General features: G+C 38.4%; 2 protein-coding genes and 4 non-coding genes across 6 annotated transcripts in view; all 6 read left to right on the top strand.

The window, feature by feature from the left end:
• LOC112453026 overlaps positions 1–1,138 on the top strand; it is a 3,306-nt gene extending 2,168 nt beyond the window's left edge. Inside the window, exon 4 of the mRNA XM_025013566.1 lies at positions 998–1,138. The gene's annotated coding sequence lies outside the window, so the exon portion shown is untranslated. The remainder of the gene's footprint in view (positions 1–997) is intronic.
• Positions 1,139–3,520: 2,382 nt separating this feature from the next.
• Trnav-cac lies at positions 3,521–3,593 on the top strand. The gene has a single exon. It is a non-coding gene; the product is annotated as a tRNA-Val (tRNA).
• Positions 3,594–3,938: 345 nt separating this feature from the next.
• Trnal-caa lies at positions 3,939–4,062 on the top strand. The gene is made up of 2 exons: positions 3,939–3,976; positions 4,018–4,062. It is a non-coding gene; the product is annotated as a tRNA-Leu (tRNA).
• Positions 4,063–4,356: 294 nt separating this feature from the next.
• Trnal-caa lies at positions 4,357–4,477 on the top strand. Its single transcript has 2 exons — positions 4,357–4,394; positions 4,433–4,477. It is a non-coding gene; the product is annotated as a tRNA-Leu (tRNA).
• Positions 4,478–4,946: 469 nt separating this feature from the next.
• Positions 4,947–5,018, top strand: Trnae-cuc. The gene has a single exon. It is a non-coding gene; the product is annotated as a tRNA-Glu (tRNA).
• A 442-nt stretch (positions 5,019–5,460) lies between these two features.
• Positions 5,461–9,708, top strand: LOC112453031 (odorant receptor Or1-like). Its single transcript, XM_025013576.1, has 6 exons — positions 5,461–5,952; positions 6,164–6,453; positions 7,191–7,795; positions 7,868–7,972; positions 8,420–8,578; positions 9,452–9,708. The coding sequence occupies exons 1-6, from the start codon at positions 5,810–5,812 to the stop codon at positions 9,515–9,517; spliced, it is 1,368 nt and encodes a 455-aa protein (XP_024869344.1). The 5' UTR covers positions 5,461–5,809; the 3' UTR covers positions 9,518–9,708.
• Positions 9,709–18,657: the final 8,949 nt, after the last annotated feature.

The raw sequence follows: 18,657 nt of genomic DNA, 5'->3' as shown, positions 1-18,657 counted from the left end.
TGTGTGTGTGTGTGTGTGTGTGTGTGTGTGTGTGTGTGTGTGTGTGTAGGGTGTACAAAAAGTGTTAAAACCTCTTTTATAAAAGCTATGCATTTTACAAAAAAATGTTTTTGACAAAAGTTATAGGGTTGCAAAAGATCTATTTACTGACCTCATCAGTTTGACCTTAGGTTACTTAGGTAGCGTCGTTAAAGTCAAGTCTGAATCACTTTGAATTTTTTAAAATAAACTCTCTATTTTTTGTTGCATGTTCTTGTAACCCTTGTCGAGATCTTTTCAAAACACTATAATAAAGCTCTTTTTCTTTAAGAATTTTCTGAGATATTTCAAATTTTATTATAATATTTTTACTATAAAATATAAAATATCTTATAAAGTGTTCACTTTTTGATAGCTTGACCTTGAAACTTTTACACGTAGAATAATAAAAGAAATTTAATTATAATATTAATTTTACATTTGCAATTTTGTAAAATTGAATGTGTACAAAATGCAATAAAATTTCTTAAAATCATTTTTTCTTTCTTTTTACAACAATTGATTCCTTTCATTATTCTACGTATAAAAGTATCCAGGTAAAGTCATCGAAAAGTGAATACTTTACGAGATATTTCATATTTTATTATATTAAAAATACCTCACAAAATTCTTAACAAAAGATAGCTTTATTATAGTGTTTTGAAAACATCTCGACAAAGGCTACAAAAATACCCAATAAAAAATAGGAAGTCCAATTTAAAAAATTCAAAATAACCCTGACTTGACCTTAACAACGCCACTTAAGGCCAAACTGATAAGGTCAGTAAATAAATCTTTTTAAACCCTACAACTTTCGCCTTAAATGTTTTTCCATATTTTCCATATTTTTCGAGTTTTGAGACACCCTGTATAGTACATTAAAATAGTAAAAATAGATATACATACGTTAATCATTGGTAGTTCTACTGTTAAAAAACAACGCGCGCGTCAAGAATTAATCTTTATATTTATTTCGCAGGTCTCTTACGGATATTGTGGTCTTGTAAAATAGACGAAGATGATTATATTTCACTCAGCACTCTATCACATATTTTACTAAATTATTTGCACGGCTAAGAAAAACCCCGATGATTTTAGGATAATAAAGCTTTGCACTGCAGAGAGGTTTTTATTATTTCTTAAACCGATTCCATCCATACTTATTTCTCTATATTATTTTCTAAACCAAAACAATTCGCGAAAGTTTCTTTTATCTTTTGTATAAGATGTTTTCGTTATTAAATCCTTCCCCCCCCCCCCTCTCCTTTTTTATTCTTCTATTAACAGAAACACATTGTAAATAGATCAAATATCTTTCAATATTTTTCTAACATATTTTTGAATAAACAAAAATCTATAGGTTATTTTATACATTTTATTCTGTTGATAGTATATATTACCTTTTTCGAAAAATGTAAAAAAAGGCGCCAAGTATGCGCAATGTATGTTGTAAATCCAAAAATCCAACCTAAGTGGTAGTAGCTTTAATTGTCATAAATGCGTAAAACATGAACCTCAATCTAAACGTTGGACTACGAAAATTGAATGATTAGAAATAGAGTGACACGACTTAATAATAATCAAGATTTAATTTAACCATACGTTATTTGTCATATTATACATAATACATACACAGCTTGTTATAAATGCCTTGCCACTTGAAGATAGTTCGCATCCGAGTCAAAAATAGCTGTTATTAGCTATTATTTGTGTATGCACATATACATACAATATTTAGAAGAAATTCACGTGTTTCTCTCCAACCTTCATCAAACGACTGTTTCGAATATTTTCCTTGGCGTAGTCAATACATGTCACATTTAGTAAGACATTCTCCGTGATATAGTGCGGATATAATGGCAGCTCAATAAATACATTATACAATTAATAACATTTGCGACGTTTGCAGTAAATTACACAATGGTATAAATTGCAATTTTTGTGATAAACTTTTTCAGTATAAAAATTCACTATATTTAGAAGCACACTTGTTCCATATACATAAAATATTTACCACGGAAGGCAACTTTATATGGAAAGACGAATCCAGCTCGCCATACCAATATTTTACACATGAATGTAAGTACATTGCAAAGTGCACAATTTGTCCATCCAAAAGAGTGACTTGCTGAAGCATCTGGAAATACATTCGCGTGTAAAATATCGGTATGGCGAGCTGATTTCGTCGTTTGATGAAGGTTGGATATTGTAACAGTATAATTATATTCCCCTCAACATCGACGCGATCCGACTCGTCGGGAGTTCTTTTGGCGTATATATGATATTGTCATTCTGTATAAATATGTTATGTTGATGCTTAGAGTGACTCAGGCGAACAGGAAACGTATTATTTCGAAAATCTTAAAGACTTCGTACGAGCTGTGAATTTTAATTAAATATTGTTCTCGTTCATTCAAGCGCCTGTGTTACTTACAAATCCCAGCATTTAACGCTTACGGGACGCTCCATCTTCACGGGGCATAATGTACGTTAATTATTGTTATAATTGTGTGATACTTATGTACAGTGCTTCTTTAGGCTGACTTATGCAAAGTTTATGAGTATACATATTTTAAAACATAAAAATTCTAATTAATTATTACAAATTTTTGTTGAAGCTTTTTAAAATATGTATATATAAGCACAGATAAGCATTTTTATTCGTGCTTGCCGCGGGTTAAAGTACTAGGTGTATTAACTCCCGTCGATAAAAGATTGAGCGAAAAAACATAAGAAACACGATCGGTAAACTGCGGTAAACCGTCTGCACCGTCCGAGGGTCCGAGTGTTGTAATTCACGGTTAATTGCTGTCACAATGCTAACGCAATACCATTGTCCGAATAGGGTTGTAAATCCCTGTACCGTGACGGAAATTGGGAGAGGAATTCCGCAGATCCGCCGAAGCGACTGTGAACGGTCCTGATTTAATGTCATACATTTACAATTCAAAGAATACCGAAATCTCCAGCGTGCCGCGACCACCGTGATGGATCGCGTTGAATTCCACGGATTTATTTGCGGTTATAACGGCGCTGCATTTTCCAAAATTGCTATTATCATAATTCTAGCACCTCTTATCTGCGCTGTAAAAGGTACTGTGCTCGAATTCATTTATCTTGTTTATCAATCTAACCTACTCTAACCTGTGAACTTATAAATTCTACCACGCACATTTATTTTTTTCATTGTTTATTTCATTATTCTTAACAGTCTAGACGAGATTGATCATGATGTAAAGAGTTTAACATTAATTCTCGATAAATAATAACATACTTAATGACTGATATAATATATTTGGGTGAAAAGGAAAATAAATATAAAGTACTTAAATTATTTATCCGAGAATTATAGACTTTTCTATGTATAAAGTTCAGAAGTGATATATTTATTATAATATTTTAATAAAATTTCTTTAGCATAAAACCACATCAATAAAGCTTCATGTTATTGAAAAACTTGCAGATGCTAGATGTTTCATGTCGGAAGAGCTATCTCTCGTGAGTTTCCGTAGTGTAGTGGTTATCACGTGTGCTTCACACGCACAAGGTCCCCGGTTCGATCCCGGGCGGAAACATTTCTTTTTTTTTGCCGTTACAGTTTATTTTTTTTTATCAAAAAATTCATATATTTCTTAATTTAAATTTATTTTTATTATAAAATTATATTTATTGAATCGAATTTGCGTTTTATAAAAAATTTAAATGACATAATTTAGAATAATCACACATTTATATTTTTGATATCTGTAAAATATATAAAACATATATAAAATAAGAAAATTATTAATTTGTAGCCTGAAAGAAAACAATAAATAATATATATATATATATATATATATATATATATATATATACATACATATGTATATATATATTATAAAAATGTGTAAGTACTCATGTTAGCGAAGACAAGCTTAATTGTCAGGATGGCCGAGCGGTCTAAGGCGCCAGACTCAAGGTTCACACCTTCTCGGTTCAAGACCGAGTTTCTCCCGGGCATTCTGGTCCTCTCTGAGGGCGTGGGTTCGAATCCCACTTCTGACATATTCTTTTGCTCGCAAAAACGTCGTGAATGAACAACGTAATAATAGATAATCAAATAAATTGTTTACGAGTTTATTAAAAATTTTGCACTATACCGTCTTCCATCTATGAACGTATTGTGTGTGGTACGAAAGAACTTTCCATGAAATTTATGGCAAATATAATTTATTTTTGTATATATTTTGTCGGAAATGTTACGATATTTATTTGTGCGTATCTTGAATTAAATAAATTTAACGTGTGCACTTGAGTGTGTGCTCTGTATAAGCATTATTAAGAGACTCCTCATCAATTGTCAGGATGGCCGAGCGGTCTAAGGCGCCAGACTCAAGGTTCACCACCTTCTCGGTTCGAGACCGAGTTCGGGGCTTTCTGGTCCTCTCTGAGGGCGTGGGTTCGAATCCCACTTCTGACAAACTTTTTTGCTCATTGTCATAAGTTTTGCAATTGTCGGTTTTATTTTTTTATCTCTGTAATCAATAAATACAATGCCCGAAGCACCGAGTTTACCGCAAAGTGAGCATTATTCGAGCGTCGACGGTTCGAATCTCAGTACGGACAATATTTTTTTACTCTTTTAAAAATGATTTTTCTTTTAATTATTTGTGTGCTGTTATGTGCAGTATAATAACTATTATTATTATTATTATTAATGCTACTTATTTTACTGGATATAAAATATAAAAATAATAATTTTCTATTCATGACTAAGTGTTTGTAAGAGGTCTTTTGTAGTTTTGCTGTGAGGTATTATTACAGTTAGCTGACGATATTATTTAAAATATGTAAATATATTATAAAAAATATCAACGATATATAAGTTTATTCCACTTAATGTGCGATAGTCAACCATTTCTGCTGTATTTAAAAGATGACTCTCGTAATCCGGTATGGTCTAGTGGCTAGGATACCTGGCTCTCACCCAGGAGGCTCGGGTTCGATTCCCGGTACCGGAATTTATATTTTTTTTTGTTCTAGACATAAATTTTTTTAAATACACGTTCTAACTGTAATCGTGCTCTAGTTAAAATTTAACTTTGCAACTGTATAATAGCAAATTATAATTAAAGCAAATGTATCAGAAAATATATAAAACTAAATGTATAAAAGAAAATGACGAAATAAAATCAAATGTATAAAAGTAAATTATAATTTACAAGATTAATACAACTATATGATGGGTTAACTGTTTTAGTATAAAAATCTCTCAACGATTCTTTTTTGCTGTCCACATCACTAACAAGTCACGGTGTTGTTATACAATCGCGAAATGACTGACAGTATACTGCAGTCTGATAATACAACTGCTCGAATCGTTTCACGGTAAAACACACATTGTTAAATTTGCAGCCGAGTCGGTTATTTCGTTAAGTGGAAAACGACAGACGATTTTAGTATAGACGCTTGCGAATGTGCGGTTTGATAAATTGTTTTTGTATTAGCCTCTTATATCGCAGTGAAGTACAAGACGCTTAGGAACGAAACGAATCGCAGGATTGCAGCGGCATTGCAATTACCGCCATTTTCTTAAATTATTAGCGAGGTGGAAGACGTTGCCGCAACGAGCGAGTGTCTATAATTCGTGGAAAAAAACGACGACATTACAATCTGCGCCCCGTTTATCATGGGCAATCTTCTCCAACGCAGCGAGGGGGAGTACGGATTCAAACGACCCTCGACAACGAGTACTTTAATACATGTATACGTCGCTCGAGGAAACGCACCCACGCGACATAGGTGACCTCCCATGCCCTGCGCGCAGCGTGTCCGGTGTCCCTTACCGTCGTCGTCGTCGTCACGAAACGGAGTAGCAGGGATGACACGAGAACGGGGTGACAGCCGTTTGGAACAGTTCCGAAAGTTGAGCGCTCTGCATCTCACTTATTTAAAGTGAGAACTGCTGGTAGATCTTATCGCGCGTGGGCGTGACTCGATCGTTTATCACGGTTTATCTCAGAAGATCGTATTGGTCTCGTTTACATCTTAATTGTGTGCTCGTATATGCGCGCCGTTTGCGCGATCCCCGAACCAAGTTCAAATTTTCTCTCTTTTCATATAACTTATATTATATTCTCTTATAACGATTTTTTTTTTCACGCAGGTACGTTGGCTTATGGGCTCCCGACTCGAATTCGCCCGCGATCTTGAGGTACTCGTACCACGTGTACAACAAATCTATCCTGGCGATCATACTCATCTTCATGATGACTCTGTTCGCTGACATTTGCTCGAGTTTCGACGACCTGTCGATCGTCACGGATGACGGGTGCATCTTCGCCGGGATCGTCGTCGTGTTCTTCAAGGTGATGATCTTCCAAACTCGCCATGAGCAGATCGTACGATTGCTCCGCAAGACCATCGACAGCTGCGATCGACTCTGCAAGTTTCCCAGTGAGTGAAATTATCGGTAATTCGGTATTTAGATGCGGGAATTATTGAGTAAAATCAGAATATCGTTCAGAATTTCGCGTAATTTTATTATTGGCGATATTTCCTTTATATTTATCTAACGAGACGTGTCTATGTTACGATCTGTAGCCGTTCTTAAGCGAATATTGAATTGTTACAATCCGCAGAAGAGTGAAATGTCATGTAAATGGCTTTAGTGCTAAGTCACATAAATATATCCTCTGTTAAGCAAACACGATGACAGGACGGCGCGTAATTTTACGTTTTAATGAGATCCGCACGTCGAAGGGGACCCTGCGAAAGGGCCATCGTGGCTCGTCGACTTCTCCGTTAATTCAGGACCACTCGAGGAATTTTTCTCGCCGGCCTCTGCCAGTCCTTCTCGCGACGTATCCCCTTGACACGCGATTAAGGATCTACGCGACTCATTCACGCAGAATTACTCGGCAGTTTGCATAATCACGCCTGATACACGCAACTCCGCGACACGTGACGTTTCTTTGAAATCGCATATCAAGTTTCACTAATTCTAATATCACGTTGCGAGGGCCGTAAGGCGTAGAGTATATCCCAGCGATATATTGACTATGAAAACGATTGTACTTTCCCCTCGAATCTCTGTCTCCCAGTCTGAAGCTTTTCACGCGTCTGCTCGTAACTGCCAGACGCGATTATAGTCGACCGACACCCCGAGTTTTAATTATCCATTTTAATTTTAGTTGGCGGCGAAGACGAAGTCCTGGACAAATATCTGCTGCTCTGCCGCGTGACCTTCTACGGGTTCAGCATTCTGGCTTTCTTCCTCGTGATCGCTCTACTGTTTCTAGTGCCCGTGGAGAACGGAGAGCTGCCGGTCAGGGCGCGGTACCCCTTCGACACGACCGTCTACCCGTGGCACGGGATCGGCTTTTTCGTCGAGGCCTGCACCGTCACTATCGGCGTGACCGCCATTATCGGGATAGACAGCTTGATCACCAATCTGTGCGTTTTGTTTCTCGTGCAGCTGGAGATCTTGAACGCGCATTTTAAGAGCTGCGGCAGCGACGAGACGTTAGATGGTGTCGATAAGCGAGATAATTCAGATGCCACCGGTGGAAACGCTTGTTTCGCGGGAGTATCTTCCGCGGCCAACTGCGAAAAGGATAATTACGATCTGGACGCGATTCGCCACGGCTTCACCGAGCGGTTCGGACGATCCATCCGCAATCATCAACGTCTGCTCTTCGTAGTAGACGACTTCAACAAGATCTTCAGCGTCGCCATGTTCGTTCAGATGCTCTCGAGCACCACGATGATTTGCCTAACCGGCTTCCAAGCCGCCTTGGTGAGTCGTGATAAGTCAAAGTGCCAAGTCGCGGCCAGATCGTGATCAGAGCCTCGCTTTTGTTTCGAGCAGGTCATAGGCCAGAGCTCCAACACTTATAAGTTTGCGATATACCTGATGGCGGCTGTTTCGCAGCTCTTCTATTTCTGTTGGATAGGAAACGAAGTGATATATCAGGTGCGATTATGCCTGTACTTTTTTTAACTCTAATATCACTTTTTTATTAGTAATTTATCGCTATTTGAAATTGTGCGACATGATTTTTTTATCATTTAGTAATTCGCAATCCCGAAATAATATATATATCGATGCGTTACAATATTGAAGATAAAAAGTAATACGAAATTTATTTTTACTTTTACTATTGACCTATAAATACACGTTAATATAACAAATCAATCAATAAAGCCACGATCAACGAAAAGTTAGAAAGTCGATAAAATTAAGTTAGGTACATCTTAATAAACTTACAATTTCTACGGAATTACAACCGGTAATTAACACGATATTAATTTTGATTTGTAATATGTATAATTAAGGTCTATAATTATGTTTCCATATGCATATATAAATAATATGTATAATTAATAACTTTCACGTCACGTTGAATTTACAATTTTCCAGAGCGCGTCGTTGACGCAAAGCCAATGGCTCTCGAAATGGGATGACGTGCTTTCTGTCAAGACTGGACGTTTGCTAATGCTGTCTATGATATTTTCAAAAAAAGCGATAAACCTGAAAGCAGGTGTGTTCTACGTCTTATCCATGGAGACGTACACCGCGGTGAGTACATTTTCAAAAATGCAACGACGACCTTTCGTTTCTCAGACCGGTTGAGTGTCTACTTCTGGTACGCGAAGTGAAAAAATGTCGAGTGAGATCGCAGCAATTATACGAAATTATACGAAATTAAAGTCATCGGACAGCCGCTCGACGAGAAAGATTGAATTTATAGAGACCGAAGCGTATTTTTCGTGCGATCTCGCGAACTTTCCAGCGAGGAACGAACTCGGCGAGACATTTTGGCAAAAGAATATGATTCACACGAGTTAGAGAAACTGCATTTCACCGAAGCTTAATCATCTTAAATATTGTTGTTAACTTTAAATATTGTGCGGTACTCTTTTCGCTGTTGCCCCGTACGCGTGCCGATTCCGCTTCTCTTCACCCGCGGCGAACTGACGTAATAATCGTAAGCACATCGAGACGAAAGAATGGAACGCCGGATGTGAATGGTACTCCATAAGAGTCCAGAAAGAACACGAAGAGCAAAACGCATCTCTAGCACGTGCAGGCTGCAGAGAGGCGAATCGTGTTCTCCGCCCATCCTTCGTGAATAACCGCGTATTAAATCGATGGTCGCGCAATTGTCTGATGCAACAGAATGCCTAGAGACACTGTCCAAGTACGAGGTCTTAATGGTCAAGCACTGGTTCGTGTATCCGAAGATTTTGTCGTGTATACAGATTTACCGAAGATTTATCGAAGTAAAAATAACTTGAATTTGGAGTTGAATTTTTTGACTTATTGCTGCACGTATTGACTAAATTTTCCACGCTTTTTTCGGCGTACCCGAGTTACGTCGTTTATCACTCGCGATTGCATCACGGAAGATCGATCGATGGTTTATTGATGTCATTGTGGATTTTTTCGTAGATCCTGAAAGGCTCGTACTCCTTCTTCGCTCTGTTGAACACTATGCACTCAGAAGACGAGCAGTGAATCCGACAACCCTTCGGCTTTAGTTACCGTAGAAGGTCTGTGGTCGAGTTATTTCGTTGCGAAGCGTATTGGAGCGATGCGATTGAAAAGCAGCTGTAACACGTGCGTCAGCGATCCAGAACGAAACGCATGCCATTATTGCTATGAGGACTGAGGTTTACATAAAGTGTATCGCGAGTGAGTTGTTGAACTTTGCCGAATAAAATTGTTGAAATATAAAAGAGAACGGATATTTCGTAAGAATTAGAAACGCCGAATTATTTTACAATTTTATATTAAGACTTAATTAGAATTGTATTACAGTAAACTACTTAGAACCATCAGGGTTTCCATCGAAACTGATGAAAATAATTAAGCAGAAATCGATAACAGCAGTTTGGTAGTTGGTCACGATCAGCTTATCGAAATAATATCGTCGAGGTGGAATATGGTAATTCCCAAATTTATAAAGCGATAATACGATAAGTTACGAAAAAGCGGCGCAGAATTCTTTGTAATTTACTGTCACTTGGGCAGAGCAAATTGGCGAATGTCGGTTATCGCGGAAATCGCGGAATATCTTGATTCGCCGGTTGGTGAGTAGCTCAGTACTAGAATCACCGTAAGAACGTGTCCATGGAACAGGTTGGGAACGACTTTTACGATTATGGGTCCGCCGAAAACAGGATTCCTATTCCCGGACCGATGCAAACAGGCTGCAACGGCAACGACCTGGCGAACCAATTGCAATCGTGGCCGCCGCTGGCTGCCATATCGGCGTGAAATATCAGATTGATCGCGATCAAGAGATCCGTACGGTATAATTCGGGGTGCAAATCGATCGCCAGGTGTACGTCACACGCATAAATAGATAGGAAGGAAGCGTCCGCGGGCATTTTTTTCTACGATCCGATTATCTCGCGGATTATCGGCAAATTACAAATATTATTGAGATGTTTTTTAAAAGATACACGTTTGTTACTTATCTTTTATCTTTGTTCTCTGTAAGAAACTATTTGAACGAGCAGAACTAGTGACTGTTCCTTTGTTCAGAGAAGTGTTTAATGAAAGAAACGAATCGCGTATAAATGCGCAACAGTACGGATTTTCGATCTAATTCAAGCGTCCTCTTCTTTTTTCTTGGACACTTGATAATGATAGATTGTCCAAGTCTCTAAAGTTTTCCGACACACAGATTTCGCATAATTTACACACTCCGCGTTTATCGGTTCGCGGGGACAAAAATCGGAAGTGATATTGGCTTTCCTATGATCCCGTGATCCCGTTAGCCAATTTATCTCGCTGCGTTTTCCCAAAGTAGACCTTATATTTTCAATCGACCATCAATCGAGTGCCTCGCAAGTGCACGTCGTAAAGTATTAATAAGCGGCGATAGAGGATAATTCGCCGGACTAAAAGATTCCGACATAATCGCATGTACGAGATCGTTGATGTACGCTCGCCGTGATATTAGATTCTTAATTAACTTCATTAGACCCGCTCGTACTCGGCGCGCGCGCGTAATTAATCGTCGATCGCCCTTAATTAAGTATTCGTGGTAGCCGATCGCAACGTCGCGTTCCTACGTCTCATCGATAAATACCGGTGTTGATAACTCAAGGAAATCGTGCGGAGGTTTCCGAAGATACGACCGCCTTATTCTTGTAAATAAGGTTGCACGCGGACGGTATCGGGCGAGTAGATCGGCACGACGGTCGCGCGAAGCGCGAGGTTGGCGAAATTCCGAAAATCCAGTTTTCATCTCTACGATCTTAACGTACAAGGTTCAAGGTTGTAATTTAACTTTTCAGAGTACCGGATATTTGTTTAAAAATATATATCTATTGATATTTAAATAGATAAAGATTGCAATTGTAAATTAATTGTAAATTACTTCTACACAACTGCATGATGATTAAGATATAAGATTCAAAAGTATCTTCTCAATATCGTCGAATGGACTAGAATCTCAAGACAGACATTCGATTGCTTTGCTTCACTGGAACCTAACGTGAGGCTAAGTATTTCCATTGCATGTAATTTTCCGACACATTAGCGAATTGCTGCCACACGCTCGTTTGCGGTATTCTTTGCTTTTGATTCCGTCTCGATCTCGCGAATTTATCTCCGAGCTATCGTTATTTATTGATTCGGTAGCGGTATTGCTAAAAATTAAGGTACAGAAAACCAACTCTCCTTTACCACGCTCGTCAATATCGCCTCGCAGCAGCAAATTAAATGCGATAGCCAGCGGCGATTCCGACGTAGGCAATTAGCGAGCCTGATTATCATCTGCTTCCGATCGGGCGGGGTTCTCGCGAAAGCTCTCGCGAGTTCGTAGCTCGAAGGTGGCCCGCGGGTAATCCACGGGGTACGCGGAGCGATTATTATGAATGCAACGGAAAGAGAGAGACCCATGGTGCCCCGGAGGAAAACTGGTCGCGACGCATTTTTCTCGACGCGCTTGAAAAGCCGCGATGCACAACACGTTCTCGGGATCAGAAGTCAATCAGCGTGCGGGTTTGCTAGCATCTTCCGTTTCGCGGACATTTGTTACGAAATCTTTTTCGTGTGGTGCATCGCGTGATTATAGCTCGTATGTACATACAAGCGGAATTCATCGCCCGGCGAGCGGCCATCCTCTTGTATCGCATAATGCGTAATTGAAATTTTTTTTCAACCCTTGCGCGTTCGGAACCGGTATACACGATATATTATCGTTTTGCTTATATAAACGACTAAATTAATAACACATTTTTTCTCATTTTTTCTCAAGAGATGCAGTAGCACGTAATATATATATATATATTTTGTATAATATAAAAATATATATATATTTGATCGACATGAGTTATACTACTGTGTCTTTTGATGCGTGACGTTGCTCGCTATGTTTTAATTATAAATAATAAATTATTAAAGAGCTTATAAATTTGGTAAATTTATAATGTTAGGGATAATTGGCAAGCAATTAATTTACGGTTTTGCTACTTCAATAAGAAAATATACATATGTAAACCTAAATATCCGTCATTTGTAAAAGTTCTGGGTGTTTCATAAAGACTTCCAGACTTCTTGTTGTGTTTCCAAAAAAATTCGGGATTAATATTCAAACCGATAAAAGCAGAAATAAGAAATTTTAGAATAGGTACCTTTTAGTTTATATCTATATAAAAAATTGTAATTTGTAAAAACTTGACATTAAGTTGGGAACATAAAAAGTGAATACACGAATTGCAGACTCGAATGAAGTAACCGAAAGACATAGTATATTTTAAGGCGTACGATAATTGCCTATTGTATGTACACAATATCGAATTTTAATTGCGTATTTTTGGTTGGCGAACACTGCACGTTCGTATTATTCATCTTGACTCGCATGGTAGACCAAAATCGCGATACTGGATCAAAATTATACCAGCATCTCCGAATATTTTGTCCCCATTAACGACGGTGGATATGAAACGGATTAGCTCTGAGGCCTCTGGGGCGAGTGACGTCGCGACTCGTTTAATTGGTAAGCAAAATCTATGTTAATCCTGTATTTATTTCTTATATAATAACATCCAACTATCGTGTAATATAGATTCAGCGTTTGCAAATTGACGATCTATTAGAACATGTATTTCATAAGATTCATTCAGCCGAAGGTATATTGCGTGAACGATCGACAAAGCGACGATCATTTTAAGATATTACAAGTATATAGGTATATCTATCTAGAATATTAACATGTTTATTCTGGCATTAGAATGCAAACTAATAATCGTCATAAAAGACAAGTGTATATTAGTTGCTCAAAATGCGCGCGTAGCGAGTATAGTGACGTCGCGTCACCCTTAGCGCGTGAAGTTGGCCGCGCGGGAGACGAAGCGCCTCCGCCATCTTGATTCTCACTTTCAGAACGCGACGGGCACGGGACGTATCGGCTCCGGGACGCGAATGGTACGTCGCATCTCGATTAATTGGTAATCAACCCTTATATTTGCATTTATCATTGACTACAATATTTAATATATAGGACTTCGTATATTGATGATCTATTGAAACGCGTATTAAAACGCGATACTTTGTTCGGCCGATCCGAAGCGCGTCGCGCAAGTCATCGCCGAGAAAGCGACGAGCATATTTTCGGATGTTGCAAATACCGCGGATATCTATTTAGAATATCAATACGCATCATATTCGAATCCGAAACAATAATCGTCATAAAAGCCAAACGTGTAGTATTTGTAAGGGCCAAAGCCAAAGATTGTCGTAACCGTTTACGATTTTATCGTAATGTCGTAAGTTGGTGTCGAAAGTCAACGCACAAGGATTGACGTTAGCATATCGTATCCGTCGCACGATGCGATGCGATGGATACCACATACGCCAACATCAATCCTTGTGCGTAGGCCTTTACTCGAAATACGGAAAATGCATAAACACGAAGTTAAGAGCGGAACGCGTAGCGAGTAGCGACGCCGCGTCACCCTTGGCGCGTGAAGTTGGCCGCGCGGGGAACGAAGCGTCTCCGCCATCTTAATTCTCATTTCATTTTCAGCACGCGACAGACACGGGACGGATCGGCTTCGCCGAGACGAATGACGTCGCATCTCGATTGATTGGTAGGCGTAACATATTAACCTTGCATTTATTATTTATTGCAATGTCTATATCTCGTGATGTAGATTCGTACATTGATAAGTCGAACGCGCTTTTCGTAACACTTGTTCGGCCGAAGATCTATCGTGTGAATCAATCTAGCGACGCCGCGTCGCTCTTGGCGTGCGAAGTTAATCGAGCAAGAAACCGTCATATCTTATGCCCGTTCTAGACTGGAGGATGAGCCGACTCTCGGCTCATCCGAGTGAGTGGTGTAGACGGGAAAAAATCTATAGTTTATGTATAGTTTATGTCACGTACACTATAGAAGGCGGATGAGCCGAGAGTCGGCTCATCCTCCAGTCTAGAACGGGCATTATAGGTGCGTTTCATTGCATTTTTATTTTTGAAGTATCGTGGATATCGAATGTGCTACAATTTCGTTCACTTCTGTTTCTCTGTTGTCGTAAGTCGTAACATGATTAAGTATGCGTCGCGTGTAATTAATATCGTACAGAGTACGACAGCCGTGCGATCCTTGTATTATAGTAATTAATTGTAATCGCGTTTAATTGTATTTTTTAAATTAAATTTTATACATGTTGATATCGAAAAAAGCATTTTTATTAAGACATTTTTTTTTTATTAAATATTTTTGTTGGTATTACAAATAAATACAAATTATTACAAATAAAATGATACTTCCGTGCAAAAATTATCTTTCCATATTTATTTTAGTTATTTTTAATTGGATATATTTTTGTGTTACAGATCAGTGTTGTATAACTTCGCTTTTGCGCAATATACCTACGATACGAGAGAGTGCATCTTAAAAAAAAATTCTGACAACCTAGGACAAAGTGGAGAAAGAAACTTGTCAAGAGCGAAGGAAGTTTAGGAGAGACATCGGGCATCGGTGGAGCAACTTTGCGGTAAGTACCATTGCTTACTTGCGTAAGATTAGTCCGTTTTTTCCTATTTATTCGGATCTTTTTATTTCGATGATTAAAAATAACAATTAGAGAAAAATAATTAATCTAAAACTTTATAAAAATCCCTGTAAGGATCTTTTTTAAAAAATGCATAATTATTTTAATTGCAGATATTTAACTGAAAAGCGATTTAAAAAAATCTATGTGTGTTAGAATGATCTTATAGACTCATTGATTTAGAACGTTACTTTAATTGGTATCTTATGTTTGTATGTTACAGAATCGACGTAGCTACGTGGCTGATAACTCCACTGTTGAGCATCGATCGGTGAGTGACAAAAAGCTTTATTAATGAGATAACTTTGTTTAATCAATTAGGAGCATAAGGTATAGCAAAATTGGCCTTATTTTTGTGTCCGGATAATTTTAATTTTATTATTAAGATACTCTAAACATAATATATTTCTTGGAAAGACTTTTGATTAATTGTAATAGCATTACATATGCATTGTTGGAATTCGCATAGACACAGATGTTGTGTATGGATTTCAATGCAGCCGCGCGATATTTATTCTGCGAAAACATAAAAGATTCAAGCTGTATACAATGTCGGCCAATTAACTCGAACGATGACATTGATATATTGACGCAAGCGTCTGCTAAGTTGTTTCAGACATTGCCCATTCAGTACGTTCAATGTAATAAACATTCTGGTTAACATTTTCGTGCTACTGTGTGTAATTAAAATGTAAATCGTCGGCGCGAAAACGCAACTCATTCTTCTCATTACTTACCAGCAATTCAATACTACAATTATAAAATATATAGGTATTAATTAAATGATTAGTTAGCGTCAATAAATGATGTCGACGAATGAAGGAGAATACAGACTCGAATGCAAAGGAAAACGAGGTATTTCACATCTGGAAACACGTTGACTTTGATTTACGAAGTATCAAGCGCACATGGTATTCTGAATTAGTCTTAAATTAACATTAATTCTAATAAATGCATCTGTGCCCAAGCACTGATAATAATTTCAGAAAATTGCACAGTACAAATAGGTCGATAATTAAATAAAATTATTATAAATTACAGAATGATCAGAATATTTCGAAGGTAGCTTTGATAGAAATCGCTTTCTCTCTAGCAACTTATTTATCGAAATCACTCTTCGCAATCATTATATTTCCAAAATTAAATGTCTAGTCAACGCAACCTCAAATTAAAATTTGTTTAAAATCCGTTAATATACGCGTAATTAAAAAAACTATCGTATCGTTAGACATCTTACATATCTCTGGTTTCAAAAACTTGATCGATCACTCGTCCCAAGTTTTAAGACCCCAACATTCATCTCGGTCGTTACTCGATGGATTTCACCTACAATTTAGAGCCTCCGCACAAGAACTGTCGTATCGTCTCCATCAACATAAATTTCGGTCAACGCACAAAAAATCTGTATCCGAACGGATCGAGATGACGCCATGACGCTTATCTTGTGGATATAGATTTCTTGTGCGTTGACCGAAGTTTATGTTTATGGCCGATACGACAGTTCTTGTGCGGAGGCTCTCAAACACTTTACGTAGCGGACATATAACACCGCGGCACCGGCGGTATTCCGTCAATCACCGCGCGACGGCGACGTCTCGACATTGCGAGCGTGGCGTACGAGGGGGACGCGCGCCTTCACAACAAAATCGAGCTAGTCACGCGTAAATGGCCTATCTCGTCTCGCACAGGGAGGAAAGGAGCGCGAGTCGAGGCGAGATGTGTCGTTGTTCCTCCTCTCTCGGCCCTCCCGCAACTCCCGCCGCGTTCGCTTCCTAGACAGATGGTCACTTCGCCACATGTTACCTAACTGTAGCCTGTCTTTAAGTACCATTCCTCCCGGTGGTATATCGAATACTTCTTGCGGGAGATCATTGTGTAGCATCCTCCGGCTAACGTTGCACGATTCCCGCGCTCTACGTTCGCGTCAAGTTGTACGCTAACGCGGTGGAAAACGCGATCATTCGAGACCGTTTCCGGTATAGAGTCTCAGAGATGCACGAGAAGGATGACACTCGTGATACATTTTAAATAAATTAATGTAACTTTTTATTATACTCTTTTTTAAGTACGATATTTATCTGCATGAGATACTTTTTGTTTCCGAGTGAGACGTTCGTCAATAATGTCAAGAGTTCATTTAAATTTGAGATCAATTTTTAGCGAGAATATTTGAGAATATATATCAGAATCGCGCGCGATTTCCTAAGAAACTAAAATAAAATCGATATAAATTTTGAGAAGCTATCGCGAGATTAATAATATTTGTGTATATATAAGTATCTATATTTGCATTCGTTAACACGAAACATCACCAATGCGCGACGATTCGAGCAGCATCGCGACGGATTTAATCAGTAAACAGAATCGTGATTAGCGGGTTAGCCGTGCACTTTAATATCCATCAGTCGCGAAGTACAAATTCGGCGTACATCGGTAATTCACCGAAATGCGAATTTCGTGAAATTCACTGAAATCTATCCGCGTGAGCAATTGGCAAAGCTATGATTACTTTTCCAGATATTGCGCTGGTATCTGTCTTTAATTCTAGCTCGCTCGTTCGGTCACTTGTGTCACGACACGAGATATTAATCGTACCTGAAATCTCTGTATCGTTTTCCATTCGCGCGGAAAATGTGCGAAAATACATTTGGGAGTAACTGATGCCGTGTATACCTATTGTTGTTGCGTAGTGGGCGGCGCGTGGCGCGGCGCGGACGGTGCGATGATATCCTCGAATTCCCGTCGCTTTACTCCAGTCGCAAACATGTCGCGCCCGTTGAATCGCTACTATGCGTTTTTAGCATTGTTTCTTCCTTAACAAAGTATACGCGTCGCGATTGCTATCGGGAGTGCCGTATGATGTATCGCGCGATCGTCGTATGCTGTTGATTAGTGAACGTTTAATTAGATCGCGATCCAGTCTTTCCTCTCGCGAGTGTACTTACGTCGCGTCGATCGCGTCATCCCGCAGGCAACTCATGGACCGGAGCTCATCACAATGCAGACACGTACATCTACATGTTATACATATATCCATTAACATTTTGTGAGTGTTACTACAGTGAACATTGTGAAATATAGTAAATAATTGAAGTAAAAGAGATAAGACGAAAAATCAGAATAGATGGAAGTTTGGAGATTATGTGTTAACAAGTTTTATTGAATCGAAAAGTTTAAAAGAACAAAGTTTGAAAGAAGAAGAAGTGAAGTAAAGTAAAATAAAGGAAAAGCTGCGTTTACATGAAGAAACAGCAACGGTGGGACCAGAGAGGAAGAGGAGGACCGAGGAGGCCTAGGAGGCGTCGGGCGACGGCGGAGCAATCGTTGGGTGAGTGTTTTATTGTTTATTTATTATTCTTGTAATTGAATTACGATCGTTTATTATCGCGAATAAATGCATTCCGATCGCGTTCCGTGCGTCATTTTATGTCACTGCATGATGTAGGATAAATTATTCTTGATTTTGTTGTTTCAAGCCATTTAAGTTATTCAAAATATTTAAGAAAATATTTATAACATTAATTAGTATACATGTAACATTTTCTCACCATGTCTCATCGGTTAATTAAAACATCGGATAATTAA

The sequence above is a fragment of the Temnothorax curvispinosus genome, unplaced genomic scaffold (genome assembly GCF_003070985.1).
Source record: "Temnothorax curvispinosus isolate PA1 unplaced genomic scaffold, ASM307098v1 QBEX01003939.1, whole genome shotgun sequence".
NCBI lineage: Eukaryota > Metazoa > Arthropoda > Insecta > Hymenoptera > Formicidae > Temnothorax > Temnothorax curvispinosus.
The sequence above is the reverse complement of the archived record's forward strand: the minus strand, read 5'-3'. Positions and strand labels throughout refer to the sequence as shown.